The 15760-nt window shown below is 46.0% G+C and overlaps 1 protein-coding gene across 2 annotated transcripts in view; it reads right to left on the bottom strand.

Annotated features, from left to right (window-relative positions):
• The window catches only part of LOC306968102 (neuropilin-2-like), a 205034-nt gene that overhangs the window by 77623 nt on the left and 111651 nt on the right, over positions 1-15760 (bottom strand). For both annotated transcript variants that reach the window (XM_079563393.1, XM_079563394.1), the window contains exon 8: positions 5136-5280. In XM_079563393.1, the coding sequence (XP_079419519.1) occupies positions 5136-5280 (145 nt within the window). The remainder of the gene's footprint in view (positions 1-5135; positions 5281-15760) is intronic.

Raw genomic sequence — 15760 nt, 5'->3', positions numbered from 1 at the left:
AGTCATATTGGACTTTATATTCTGCCATCTTGCCGCTTCCTTGTTGTCATTACTATCCACTATTTGTTATCGATATTGGATAAATGACATGTCCAATTTGTATACTCTATCTAGTGAGGTTGTGTTAAAAAGCCAGAGTGTATAGTGGCCTGTTGAGAGTGGGTGTAAGCCCCCAATCAACAAGTCCCCACCCAGCTGCCCTGACTAGTTGCCTTGGTGGATGATGTTTACCTCCTATACTGTGTGATGTGTAAAAAGCACGAGGCTTTTTGTGCCTGTCGTGATCCATGCAGTTAGCACCATAATTGAAGTTTGCAATATTTTATTACATGCCAAAACTAGGCTATATCTTCACGTTCGTGTCTTGAGAAGATTTGAACTGCCTCCTTGAATAACAAAAGAATCCGCCACCAGAAGAAGCCCCGCCTGTCGCCCATTTGAGAATCACAGTTCCTCCTATACACAATAGACTGGAGTGGACATTATGAACTTATTGAACATAGAGCCGCTATAGAGAAGTGATCAAATGATATCGAAAAGGTCATGTGGTTTTAAAAAGGGCAGGCGCGGGCACAGGACAGGCGTGCAGACTCTGGAGGGGAGCGGTGACAGTGAAGGGTGAGGCTGATTGATGGTGACATTCGCGAGGCCTTGGTGCAAATGAATGTTTAATGCGGTGACGAGTGCCAGCGCGGCTTTAGTAAATAATGAATCGGCAGTAAACAACTACAGCCTTCAGAGCCGCGCAGCTGATTATGGCAACAAGCGCCGCTGTTTGTACTGAGAGTTAGATCTGCCGTTGTTTAAAAGGGAGAGAGGTCTCTGGAGGGGACCAAAACAGAGACAGTGGGAAGGGGTTGTTTGGCTTGGCTACGTGGCCGGTCGGGATGGCGAAGGCCCGGTGTACATTGGACTTACGCAAGGGTGACCAGATGCCCCAGTTAACCCAGGACAGTCCCAGTTTTGCCTCCTTTGTCCCACATCTCCCAATAGATTTCTCCAAAACCAGTCCCAGTTTCATTCGTCTCGGTCCCAGTTGTCCCGGTTTTTGGCCGATACAGTAGGGTGACCAGATTTTCCAACTTAAAAGCTGGGACACAATTCGGGAATATGTCGAAGGGGTTCCAGACTGTCTTTTCCCACTGTGAATGGTAAACCTGTTAATGTAATAGAATTGGCATTTTTAATTGGTTTATACTTGCTAATTAATAATACCATGGGCCAAAAACATTCATTTTCAAGAGAATCGTGTTATTTCAGGGACTGTATTGGCCAAAAACCGGGACAGCTGGGACCGAGACCGAATGAAGCCGGGACAAATCTATGGTTTTGCAGAAATCTATTGGGATGTGGGACAAGGGAGGCAAAACTGGGACTGTCCTGGGTTTACTGGGACATCTGGTCACCCTACATTGCAGTCTCTGAACACTGTTCTGTTGAAAATGAATGTTTTTGACCCATGTGAATATTTCCAAGAATAAACCAATTAAAAATGTCAAATCTAGCATCTCCTCAATGCAGATTACGTTAACAGGTTTACCATTCACAGTGGGAAAAGACAGTCTGGAACCCCTTTGTGTGTCCCAGCTTTTAAGTTGGAAAATCCGGTCACTCCACGACGAATAGATGTCACATTACAAGATGTGGGGATTGTAAAATCGCGAGCCTGCACTCCACTGTGCTATAGTTCAAAGAGAGAATCGAAGAACTGAAGATGTCCACTGAGAGACACTGGGATCTTGAGATATTGTGGCCATCTTATGTCAAATTGAAATATTTCATGTAGTAGTCTGCTTAATAGATATAGCAGGAGTGTCCCCAACAAAAGGATAGATCGCGGCAGCGTAATGCATCACGTGCCTCGCCGTCTTGGGTTCATGTTTTGACAGACTGTCTCTCTCCATTATTACACCCCACTTCACATTGTACTGTCCTGTCTAATAAAAATTGTGGGTTTAATTATTATTATTTTATGGGTTTATTTATTTATTATTATTTATTTTATTTATTGATTTTATTGATTTATTGATTTATTTTTATTTATTTTTATTTATTTTATTATTATTTATTCATTTTATTATTATTATTATTATTATTTATTTTGTGGGTTTTATTATTATTTTATTATTATTTTATTGTTATTGTGGGGCAAAAAAAAAAATCAAAAAAATTCGCCATAGCATGTACTTTCCATCATCACCGCCAACATCACACACAACATGCAGTCATTTAAGAATAAATCCGAGCATTTTCCCTGTAAGAGCACCTGGGTGTCCACCTGGGTGCTTAGTGTACTGTACGACCCCACACAATGCCCGAGCGCGGCAGGTTTAGTGATTCAGGCCCACTCGCTTCCCACTGCGCTCAATTCAACTTCACTGGAACTGGAAAAACCCACCGCCGCGGCTCCACTTGGCCTTTTATTCACAAGTGCACGGCGTGAGGAAGAAATATCATAAAGGTGCTAAAAATAAATGATTGATAGGTGCCTCGGGCTGCGGCGAAATGAGATCAAACCGAGAAGGGGAGAGACGGGAAAGGTATATGAGCGCGGTAGAATGGGGGAACATAGATATAGCCTGGAAGCCGAAAATGAAAAACTATAGGTGAAAAGTGTGAGGAAAGTTGAGAGAGGGACATAAAAGTGTGATTTAAGTTGATAGCATGTCACCGAATGAAAGCTTTATGGGCTGGAGCAGGATTAAAGCTTTCCCATTGGCAGTCTGTTTGTGTGAAGAGGAAGAAAGAGCGTCTTTTTGTAGTTTAGGTGCAAAACATTACAAGGCATGGGATTACAATCTCATGATGTATCTAGTTTCCCAGTTTAGACAGTTTATGTCTCAATTCTCAACTTTTTCCCCTATTCACCATATTTCACCCCGCCCACTTTTGCCCCTTTTTGCCACAGATAGGCACTTGTGTAATGACTCTTCTGGTAGAGTGTGAAGTCTGTTCACTAAGTGGACTATACTCAAGCTCCATTTTCTTCAAATCTGGCTGAATCTTTAGAGCACTTTAATCGGTACTCCTAGTTAGAGATCAATATTGATGAAATGGTCAACATAAAGCAATACAGACTTCTGACTGTTTTAACTTGAATACATTACATTGCATTTTAATGCACAGTGACACGTAAACAAGCAGCAACCTATCTCTCTCTTGGTACAGCAGGGTTTTTTTTTCTGTGTACCACATTGTTTCACTGGATACTTTTGTACATCTTTGCTGTGTTTTGTGGGGTTCAACTGATTTTTTACTGCAGTGACTTGATACGAGCCATGAAGGACCCAGATTTTTAAAACAGCTAACGTTAGCTTATGAGCTAAAGACATTTTCTTCTTCTACAAGACTGAAGATGCACCAAGAGCCCCCACACCTGCACGACGGTGGAGGAATCACAAGAGGTGCTATAAGAAACAAAAAAGGAGGACGAACAAGGAGAAGATGGTGAAAGACTGTTGTGGAGGGGAGGGAGCTGTACAGGGGAAGGAGGAGCTGACCAGTGCAGGACACCATGCTCTGAAACAGGGACAAACCCAGGAGGCGGTGCATTGTTTCAGAGGAGCACTGAAAGAAGTACAGCTTCCGCTACCTCCAAAAACATGCTGGTCAGGTTGGCCCACAAAATGGCGGCGCGCTCAGTCACAACACCTGAACGCAATTTCGTTTAACTTACTTATTTACTTCCTTACTTAACTGAACATACAGTAACACATTTGGTATAATTTAGCCCCCGTTTCCTTTGTTGATGGATATTAGCCCTTGCACAGCGGCTCCAATAGCTCCAGCTCCAAATGCACCACAGCAGCAAAAATATCCCCCCCAAAAAGCCCCTCTAATACAATTTGAGGCGTGTCTCCAAAATAGGTGAAAAATATGCCGCCTCTCCGTCTCCCCCTCCCTCTCCCCGTCCCACGCACACATCCGCGGCATGATCCGGTTTGATTGTGAGTCGTGTGGGTGCCGAAATAGCCCTCCTCGATAAGAGCCGTATCTATCCCCGTGAATGGCCACTACAATGGCAGCGCGGAGAGGCCTTAACCTAATAACGCCGCAGTCGCACGCGCGCCACGCACAAAATGGATTCGAGTCCTTTTCCCCACTACCTCCAAAACAGAAACGCGCAGACAGGCTAATTAAGTTTGATCTATTTATAGCATTGAAGCTGATTATGCCGTTCGAAAAATGGTGTTTGTTTGCCCGCGCAGGAGATGAAAGCAGATGCTATCACCCACACGGCGAGCGCGGTGTTATTCTATTAGGGAGAAGGATCATACGGCGGACGGGGCCGGGGCAAAGTGTCGGCCAGCGTAAGAGCAGCTGGCTTTTGTACCACGGGAGAAAAGGACGCACAAAAGGACCGAATACATGAATAAAAAGTAATAGAGATTAATAGGAGTGCTAATATGAGGATTACCGTTAGATTATATTACAGAGAAAGGGCTCTTTGTAATAACCAGTTGATAGAAAATTTTGTCGAAAGGGATTATGAGGAATCTGTAAATGAAGCGTGTGATAATAGATTGACAGCAGTTAGAAAAGTAAGCAGTATCCCAATGGTGATACTTTGGCTTCTTCTGGTGGTCCTTTGCAGTTCAAGACTCAACACTAATCATTTTAATTCAGTTCACAATTGGTTAACACTATTTGCCAGGGTTTAGCCAATGATCAAGTCTATGAAGTCTGGATTTGGTCTTGTACTAGTGCTTTACTCGAAAAGGAGTATACAAATTGGTAGAATTTACTTGGAAAGTATATTTTCCCTTGATTTGAGAAGGTAAACAAAATGATCTCGCTTTATTAGATGATATAACTCATTTTACTTTTATTGTAAGTGCATAATTGCTCATTCCATTGGCAGATTTGTCTGCTTGGCAAGTCCAAAGTCAAGGGATTGGGATTTATCTAGCTATTTTTTTTTGCAGTGTTGAAAAGCCAAGTGTCATCTGGAGGAAAGCATCTGAGAAACTACTAGTACTAATGTATGAATGAGTCCGTGAATGGAATGGGATTAATTCCTTGATGTAAAAATATAAGTAGTTCTCCAAAGAAGAAGAAAATCCCTTTATAAAGCCAACACCAAATGGCTGCCAAAGATGTGAGAACTTTCCTGGGGGTTAAGTTGAGTGTCTTACCAGTGATCTGACAGCCGTACAGCTCGAATCTCAGCGCGATGCCGTTCTTCCAGGCCTGGGGTCGGATCCGTACGAAGCGGGCCAGGACGGGCTGAGGAATCCTGTTCAGCACCACCTCTGTGGGGTCCGTGTTGGCATGGAACAACTGCCGAGAGAAAGCCCTGGGTTAATGGAGTTGGTATCGATGTCACAGTATGTAATGTATAGATTTATAGAATAAGGCAAATGACAAGCTCTGAGAAAGATTTATCTATTTCTGTAGAGTGGAAGAAGAAATAACAAGTCAATAGGATTACTCAAACCAGTCTGAAGAACCAAAACAAAAGGGAACACCATGGTTCAGCTTTACCCAAATCTGACAGCTTCTTGACTGGCGCTCACAGCCTATGGGCCATAGTAATGGTGCATTTGAAAGCTAAGATCGTGTCGTCACTTTTTTGTTGCATTTTTGTCACTTTTTTTATCATTTTTTGTCACATTTTTGTAACTTTCTTTATCGCATTGTTGTCACTTTTTTGTTGCATTTTTTTGTTGCATTTTTATAATTTTTTTGTAACTTTTTTGTCAAATTTTATCCATCCATCCATCCATTTTCTTCCGCTTTATCCGGGGCCGGGTCGCGGGGGCAGCAGTCTCAGCAGAGATGCCCAAACTTCCCGATCCACACACACCTCCTCCAGCTGTTCTGGGGGGACCCCGAGGCGACACCAGGCCAGCTCGGAGACATAGTCCCACCACCGTGTCCTGGGCCTTCCACGAGGCCTTGTCCCACTAGGACATGCCTGGAACACCTCCCGCGGGAGGCGACCAGGAGGCATCCGAAACAGATGCCCGAGCCACCTCAGCTGGCTCCTTTCGACGTGAAGGAGCAGCGACTCTACTCTGAGCTCCTCCCGGGTAACTGAGCTCCTCACCCGATCTCGGAGGGTGCGCCCAGCCACCCTGCGAAGGAAACTCATTTCGGCCGCTTGTATTCGCGATCTTGTCCTTTCGGTCATTACCCAAATCTCATGACCATAGGTGAGGGTGGGAACGTAGATCGATCGGTAAATCGAGAGCTTTGCCCCCCGACTCAGCTCCCTCTTCACCACGACAGACCGATACAGCGACCGCATCACTGCTGACGCCGCACCGATCCGTCTATCGATCTCACGCTCCATCCGTCCCTCACTCGTGAACAAGACCCCGAGATACTTGAACTCCTCCACTTGAGGCAAGGACTCCCCACCGACCTGCAGAGGGGAAGCCACCTTTTTCCGGTGGAGAACCATGGCCTCGGATTTGGAGGTGCTGATCCTCATCCCGGCCGCTACACACTCGGCTGCAAACCGCCCCAGTGCGTGCTGAAGGTCCTGGTTCGTTGAAGCCATCAGAACAACATCGTCCGCAAACAGCAGAGATGAGACTCTGAGGCTCCCAAACCGGACACCCTCCGGCCCCTGGCTGCGCCTAGAAATTCTGTCCATAAAAGTAATGAACAGAACCGGTGACAAAGGGCAGCCCTGGCGGAGACCAACACGCACCGGGAACAGGTCTGACTTACTGCCGGCAATGCGAACCAAGCTCCTGCTGCGGTCATACAGGGAACGGACAGCCCTTAGCAGAGGGCCCCGGACCCCATACTCCCGGAGCACCCCCCACAGGGCACCACGAGGGACGCGGTCGAACGCTTTCTCCAGATCCACAAAACACATGTGGACTGGTTGGGCGAACTCCCACGAACCCTCGAGTACCCGACGAAGGGTATAGAGTTGGTCCAGTGTGCCACGACCAGGACGAAAACCGCATTGTTCCTCCTGGATCCGAGGTTCAACTATCGGCCGGATCCTCCTCTCCAGCACCCCGGAATAGACCTTACCGGGGAGGCTAAGGAGGGTGATTCCTCTGTAATTGGAACACACCCTCCGATCCCCCTTTTTAAAGAGAGGGACCACCACCCCGGTCTGCCAATCCAGAGGCACTGTCCCCGACCGCCACGCGATGTTGCAGAGACGTGTCAGCCAAGACAGTCCTACAACATCCAGAGACTTAAGGTACTCAGGGCGAATCTCATCCACCCCCGGAGCCTTGCCACCAAGGAGCTTTCTCACCACCTTGGTGACTTCAGCCCCGGTGATGGGCGAGCCCACCCCCGAGTCCTCAGCCTCTGCTTCCTCATTGGAAGACGTGACGACGGGATTGAGGAGGTCCTCGAAGTACTCCTTCCACCGCCCGACGACATCCCCAGTCGAGGTCAGCAGCCCCCCACCCGCACTGTACACAGTGTTGGTGAAGCACTGCTTCCCCCTCCTGAGGCGCCGGATGGTTTGCCAGAATCTCTTCGAGGCCGACCGATAGTCTTCCTCCATGGCCTCCCCGAACTCCTCCCAGACCCGAGTTTTTGCCTCCGCAACCGCACGAGCCGCAGCACGCTTGGCCTGCCGGTACCTCTCAGCTGCCTCAGGAGTCCCACAAGCCAACAAGGCCAGGTAGGACTCCTTCTTCAGCTTGACGGCATCCCTTACTTCCGGGCGCCACCACCGGGTTCGGGGATTGCCGCCGCGACAGGCACCAGAGACCTTACGGCCACAACTACGAGCAGCCGCATCGACAATGGAGGAGGAGAACAGAGTCCACTCTGACTCCATGTCCCCCGCCTCCCCCGGAATCTGGGTGAAGCTCTTCCGGAGGTGGGAGTTGAAGACCCCACTGACAGAGGGATCCACCAGACGTTCCCAGCAGACCCTCACAACACGCTTGGGCCTGCCAGGTCTGACCGGCTTCCTCCCCTGCCAGCGGATCCAGCTCACCACCAGGTGGTGATCGGTTGACAGCTCAGCCCCTCTCTTCACCCGAGTGTCCGAGACACGCGGCCGGAGGTCAGATGACACAACTACAAAGTCGATCATCGACCTCCTGCCTAGGGTGTCCTGGTGCCACGTGCACTTATGGACACCCTTGTGCTCGAACATGGTGTTCGTTATGGACAAACTGTGACTAGCACAGAAGTCCAACAACAGAACACCACTCGGGTTCAGATCGGGGAGGCCGTTCTTCCCAATCACCCCCTCCCAGGTCTCACTGTCGTTACCCACATGGGCGTTGAAGTCCCCCAGCAGAACAATGGAGTCCCCAGTCGGAGCACTATCTAGTACCCCTCCCAGGGACTCCAAGAAGGCCGGGTACTCTGCACCGATGTTGGGCCCGTAGGCCGAAACAACGGTGAGAGACCTGTCCCCGACCCGAAGGCGTAGGGACGCGACCCTCTCGTCCACCGGGGTGAACTCCAACACGTGGCGGCTGAGCTGGGGGGATATGAGCAAACCCACCCCAGCCCGCCGCCTCTCCCCGCGGGCAACTCCAGAAAAATGGAGAGTCCAGCCTCTCTCCAGGAGTTGGGATCCGGAACCCAAGCTGTGCGTGGAGGTGAGCCCGACTATATCTAGTCGGTATCTCTCCACCTCCCGCACAAGCTCAGGCTCCTTCCCCCCCAGCGAGGTGACGTTCCATGTCCCGAACGCCAGAAGCTGTGCATGTGGACCAGGTCGTCGAGGCACCCGGCCTCGACTGCCACCCAGTCCTCTCCGCACCCGACCCCTACGGATCCCTCTGCGGGTGGTGGGTCCACAGGAGGGCGGGCCCACGTCGTCCCTTCGGGCTGGGCCCGGCCGGGCCCCGTGGGCAGAGACCCGGCCACCAGACGCTCGCGTTCGGGCCCCAACCCCAGGTCTGGCTCCAGGGTGGGGCCCCGGCTGCGCCATGCCGGGCGACGTCACGGTCCTTGTATAGTGTACGTCCATGGGGGTCTTTTGAACTGCTCTTCGTCTGACCCGTCACCTCGGACCTGTTTGCCATGGGAGACCCTACCAGGGGCATAAAGCCCCAGACAACATAGCTCCTCGGATCATTCGGGCGCTCAAACAACCCCACCACGTTAAGGTAGCAGTTCATGGGGTCAAATTTTATCAATTTTTTAAAAACTTTTTTATCACATTTTTGTAACTTTTTTATCGCTTTTTTGTCACATTTTAATCACTTTTTTGTTGCATTTTCATAATTTTTTGTCACATTTTTGTCGCATTGTTGTCACTATTTTGTCACATTTTTATCATTTTTTGTCACATTTTTGTTGCATTGTTGTCCCTTTTTTGTCGCATTTTTGTCACATTTTTATCACTTTTTTGTCACTTTTTCATCACATTTTTGTCGCAATTTTGTGGCTTTTTTGTTACTTTTCTGCTACATTTTTATTGCGTTCACGTCTCGTTTTCATCACTATTTTGGCACTTATTTTCACAGGTTAAAAACATTTGTATAGGCTGTGTCAATGCTACATAAAGTTCACACAACCCCAAGCACCAACTGGTCTTAATGCTGTGACTGCACTCCCTCCCTCACAGCCCGCGGTGAGGCCTTACTCCCAGGCTTTTCCCCGTATGCCACAACTCCACTGTGTATAGACCATCCTTCCTCTCATCATCTTGACACTTTCATTCAAAACCACCATCTTTTTTTTTTTTTTTTAACTCCCCCTTCGCTTTTTAGCGGCCCGTGCCCTTTGCGCCCGGCACTATCACACACGCAGAAAGACTTCCTCCCAAAACGTGCACGGACCCAGATAAAAAAGGAAATTGAATGCAGGCGCTGGTGGCTGCAGGCGGTTTTTTGCATCTCTTGACACTGGGACTTGTTATCTGGGCCCATCAGACGGAGTGTCACCGCTCCCTCTGCCTCTGTGTATGATCCCGTCGTTGTCAATGCGCTATGAGAACACACAGTCTGGCCTCTGTTTGGGAGGCTTTCTTCCTTCTGTACAGTTTTCATTGTAGGTTTTCTTTTCATTGTGATGGAGAATGGAATTGCTACGTATAGAAGGATATAGATAATGGCACACCAGCAATATGCAGAGTTATTATTGCATTTGGCTTGCCACGTTTACCATGTTTCTTGGAGATAAAGCTTGGTCCGAATGGGGCTGCGCTGGGCATCGTTAGCACAATGAAAACTGATGCTGTATAGCTGCAAAAAGTTGTTTGGATTCAGGGCACAAGGCGTCATAGGCCAGTAAAACATTTGCACCGATGACAGGCCTGGGTGTATGACACTTCTATTGTCATTTCTTGTCTTCATAGGTAGATTTTTCAAAATGATTTTCTTGAAATTATAGGTTAAAGGTTTTATATTGGGCATCGTTGTACCAGTTGATACAGAACAATCTAGATCAGTGGTTCCCAACTGATGGGTCAGGACCAAAAAGTGGGTCCCCTTTCCCTTTATATACAGAAAAAGTATAGGATCACTACCCGAGTCTGTTGAAATGAAGGTTATCGGGTTGTTTTGATCATAATTTCAGCCAATACAGTTTATTTAATTCTTATTCAATGTGGGGAAGCTGGCCATGAGTGGTCGAAATGAGCAGGCAGACTGAACAAACATAACTCTTACCAGGCACAATTTATTCTTTCAAACAAAAGGGAACTTCTCAGTGTCAGACTCATGAACAAAATGCCCCCCCCTGTGACTACAGCAGTCAGCTTTTACACCTCTCCTCATGGGAAAGGGCCTCCCACCGGTAAGCACCATTAACGTGATGGGTAAGTTCAAACAACAAGTTTAGCTGGTAAGTTTTATATTTTTACCTAAAACAAGTATTTTAGTCCACAAAGTGTTCAAATTAAACGAATAAAGACAAAAAAGAAAACACAAATCGTATACAAAAGGAAATTCAGTGAAAAGTTTAGACTAGTTTCCCCCCTCACCTGGTTTAGCCTGAGATTTTAAAAATGGCCGACAAAGACCACGCCTTCCCTTTGTTCCCACCATGTGGTGCAGGTAAGTTTGTATACTGACCAAATGAATGAATCCGATGGTTATTGTTTGCTGATGGATATTGCCAATGAAACAAATGAAGCAAAATTACCAAAATAAATAGGACTCCCCTGAAAAAGAGATTCTTAATCTCAGTGGGACTATCCTGGTTAAGTAAAGGTCAATAAAATAAAATAAATGGGACAAACCCACTCACATTCAATCATTTTTCTTGAGGAAAAGACAATATTTTACGTTATATTTTACAAGTTTAAGTCATATTTGAGTCTTGCTATCCCAGAGAACCATCTTTATTACTACCTCTTTTGCTCCTATCTGCAATCATTCTTTTCAAACCGGGCTATAAAATTGCTATAATGTTGTCTGAGGGTGGCACCAGGAGTCGCCCAAGAACTTTTACACAATCTAATCATTTCTGAATTTTAACCTCAAATTTCAGCCTTTGCGTATATAATGTGAGCTTACTTATGATAACTTTGCACATATATTCTATAAGTAAACTGTTCTGAACTGACGACACACTGCCTCGGCCCCTCTGAGTGGGGGGGCAATCAGAGTCCATGGGGGGCCTGTGCTACCCCTGGCGACTGCCACTGTTAAGGCGGAGGAAGCGGACTATGATGATCAATTTGTTCTGATGATCACCGCGGGTCTTTGGTGTAGTCTTGCTCAGAAAATAGACTTAAAAATAAACAGACTGCAATTCCCCCAGACTTCTTGACTGTTGCCCGCTCTGATTTGGATCACAACAAAGTTTCTTTCATAAACAGCAGCCCTAACTAACCACAGCCTGAACAGTGGAGGAGTTTAGCCTCATTACAAAGTTTCAAATGCTGTTTTCCTCTGTTCTCCGCCATCAGTTCAACCAGTGTTTATTACATGGAGAAGTAAAACCCGCTTCAGCGCAGCCAAAGGCCCTGCAATTACTTGCTTGGCTTCTCCTTTATAGATGTTCACTTTGTTGTCGATGTGCGCGCGAGTAAATTAGCTATTCCCCCCCCCCCCCCCCCTCATGTTCCCAATCCATTAAAACAGCGTGTTCCTTCAGGGTCGACCAAATCTGGATGAAAGAGTTTTGGGGAATTGAACCCTCAGCTCCCCAGTCGCAGAAGCACAGCGGACCCGTGCCCTTCGACCGGCCGCCCCTCACACTGTGACCAAGTAAATGATGGAAAAAGGCCTGCAGGCTTGAGCAGACCTAATGGGATTGCGGCGGATCGCTGTAATTACAAGTGCGCATGTCTCGGGCCGCTGTGTTGAAGTGTAATTATGAGGTCTCAGAGTGAGGAGCTTTCGCAAAGGCTGCGGGGAGATTTCTGATTTCCCCTGGCACAAAGCGAAAAATTCCTTTAGCAAACCCCCATCCGCCCGCCCCCCCCCGTAACACTGTGGCTATGTGGATGTACAGAACGCATGCTCAATCATTACTACTTTGATTTTTTCCCCCCCTTTTATGTTCCTAATAATAGCAATAATGAGAATATGCACTATAGATACAGACGGCATCTCTGGAATCGCCCATATATGGTCATTTTTGAAAACAGTTAAGGGGCAAAACAATTTTGAAAAAAATTAAATTTTCTCTAATTATTCAAAAACTACTGTAACAAATGCTGAATTATGAATATAGTTTTCTACTAAATAATGATACAAAGACATGGGGAGGAGCAAAGTGGTTCAACAGCCCATAAATACATGAATAACGGAGAATGCTAACTTGATGCTACATGTTAGCATCGGGCTAATGCTAACGGTTAGCTAGCGCTTGCTACAACTGCCGTTTTTTCACTTCTACTGAACAATCTGCTGTGAGAAAATATCTATATGGGCCCGATTTACACTTTACTTTATTTATGTGATAAATAAGTTCATATTCCACCAGAAAATGGCTAAAAAGAGTGGAAAATTGTGTTTCTCTAAAGAATCTATTTTCCCCCTCAGCGAAGCCACGTCCCCTTCTATGACAAGATGCCGTCTGTATCTATACGAGTAAAAGGCACACATTGACTGGTAGAGATACAGACAGCATCTTTGGATCTGCCCATATATGGTCATGTTTGAAGCAGCCAGAGGGGGAAAACAAAGGAGAGGAAAAACTGTGCTTTCTCCCATTTCTCCACCATTACTTTAACAAGTGCTGAATTATGAATATATTTTTCTACGGAATGAATATACAGTGACATGAAGAGGAGCAAAGTGGTTCAACAGCCCATAAATACCAGGAAGCTACATTAGCTTCATGCTACATATGCTAACGTTAGCAATGAGCACCGTTTATGTCGCTGCCACTCAACAATTTGCTGTGAAAAAACATCCATATGGACCCGATTTTGGCTTGACTTCATTGGTGTGGGATAAATATGTTGAAAATCCACCAGAAAAAAAGCTAAAAAGAGGAGACAGAGGTCATCTTCCCCCTCGGCTAGCCGTCTGTGTCTAAAGAGCAGCGTGGAAGACGTGTTAAAGTTAGATATGTGTAAAGTGTCAATACAGAAGTGAATATATTCAGAATATATTCTTGGGCTGGAGCTGCTAATTTTTCATAGTGGTTGCTATGGTTGCAGGGTATAAAGGCAGACATTATTCATTCCACACTCGATGGCAGTAAGACTATTTACCACAGCGAGACAATTTATCACATGGCTATAATGTGTTGTTTATATCCTGATCTCTTATGTCAGTGCCCTCTGCTGGACATTTGTGGATTTTTTTTTTTAATTCAAGCCACCCCCTAGTGGCTACAGTGAAAATTAACTCCATAACACTGCACAGGAATGGGCGAGAGACAATTTTTTTTTTGGACATGCTCAGAAATTCATACTCCACAAAGGGCCACCTTAAATCATCTCACTGGCCGCATGTGGCCCCCGGGCCTTGTGTTTGACACATGTGTATAAGAGGTTTTCAAAGCTGGGATTGTGTTGTTTGAGCTGAGGATGTCTTCTCTTCAATTCTCTTCTCAACACTCATCTGACCAACACCTGATCATCAAGTTGGTTTTAGTCGACGGTAAGATTAATGAGTGCAACTCCGAAAAATGTGTAGATTCGTTTAAATGTCTCAAATTTGAGTTATTTTGACTAAGATTTAGTTGGACATTTGACCATTTCACTTGTTCATTTGTTGACCCAATTCAATACATTTTCTCTTTGTTTCAGGTTGAATTATCCGCCGATGGGGTAAGAACATCGCACTCGTCCCATTGGCAGTTTTACTTTCTTATTTCAAGATTACCTTAGAATCAGTCTGTATGCGGCCCGAATGTTTTTACACTCCATGATTCTGTCTCATGTAGAGTATTGTATAACCACATGGTCACTTGCTGCTGGTACAACACTCAAACCAATAGAGTCTCTTTTTAAAAATGCCATAAAAATCTTGGACAAGTAACCGTTCTCCTTTCACCACTGCACTGTTTTAGAGAAGCACCATTTACCCAATTTTGATCACTTCATTAATTTTAAATATGGTTGCCTTGTATATAAAGTATTGCATGGACTTGCTCCACCTCCATTGCAGGATTTCATCAAGCCAAAGTCTGTTAGTGGGATCACGGGCACCAGGGCATCAGCTCGAGGAGACTGTGAGGTTCCACACAGGAGAACTTCCTTTGGACAGACTGTGCTCTCTGTAAAAGGCACCAAGTACTGGAATAGTCTCCCTTCATCAGTCAGAGAGACTCCAACTCTGGCCACTTTTAAAGCACGTTTTAAACTGTGGCTAAAGGAAAACCAGGCCTGTGAACACTTAGTTGTTACTGCATTTAGTGTCACATTATGTTAATTGTAAATTGTAAATTGTGTATGTGCTGCCTGCCTATAGGGACTACAGATGGAAACTAGCATCCCTGCTATAATCTGGCATATTTACAGTGCTCATGTGCAACTGTTCATCAATATGCATTGTCCCTATCGAATAAATAAATAAACATGTCATCAAACAAAGTATTCTAGATCCGATCAGGAAAAAGATTAATATTCTCAATTCAAGTCATTCAAACCCCATGCTTGCTATTTAGTTTTTGTCGTGTTGTCCTGACCTGACCTTGTTCCTCTCAGATTGAGTTTTACAAGAAGAAAAAGCTTGGTCACTAACAGGGGCGGTTCCTGCAGGGCTTCTCGGGGATTCACTTCGTCTTGTCAAACGTGGGGACAAAATCGCAATCCTTCACGGAGACAAAACTGTTTCGAATGACCACGTCCCGAGTTTTCTCTGCTTAAAGGGAAACAATCAACTAATGGCCTCAGCAGCGTTTTCCATCTGGAGGTCTATTGTTTACGTCGAGGCCTATGAAAGGTGCAGCGTTTCTATAGCGTTAAAAGACAAGTGAAGAAGACACCAGGCGCCATGAGGGGGAACAGGTGGTCACCTACTCACACCTATGGGCTATTTCTGTCTGCTTACATCACCTACACATTTACTCTGCCTGTGAGGTATGTGTTTGGGGGAAAAGCACAAAAAATCTATATCTATGTGAGGGGAAATTTAAAGGAACAGACCACCGTTTTTCCATACTGAGATATGTTCTCGCCTGAGCTTAGACAAGTTGATGGAAAACGACCAAAGATGTTGTTAGCATTCGGCCTCTCCCAATGTATTCCTATAGCTCCAAATGGGGGTGAAGTTGGAAGCTGCCAAGGTACGAATCAACTCGTCTAAGCTCAGGTAGGAACATACCTCAGTGTGGAAAAACGGTGGCCTGTTCCTTTAAAAAGAATAGGGTTTGTGCATTTCCATTAAAACACCTAGAGCCTGTGTGTATAGAATAAGCTATTAAACTCCGGTTTAAAATATAAACATAAACGTATGACAAAAGG

The sequence above is a fragment of the Gobius niger genome (assembly GCF_951799975.1).
Source record: "Gobius niger genome assembly, chromosome: 9".
In the NCBI taxonomy this organism is placed as follows: Eukaryota; Metazoa; Chordata; class Actinopteri; order Gobiiformes; family Gobiidae; genus Gobius; species Gobius niger.
Note: the sequence above shows the minus strand (reverse complement) of the source record. Positions and strands in the feature narration are given on the sequence as shown.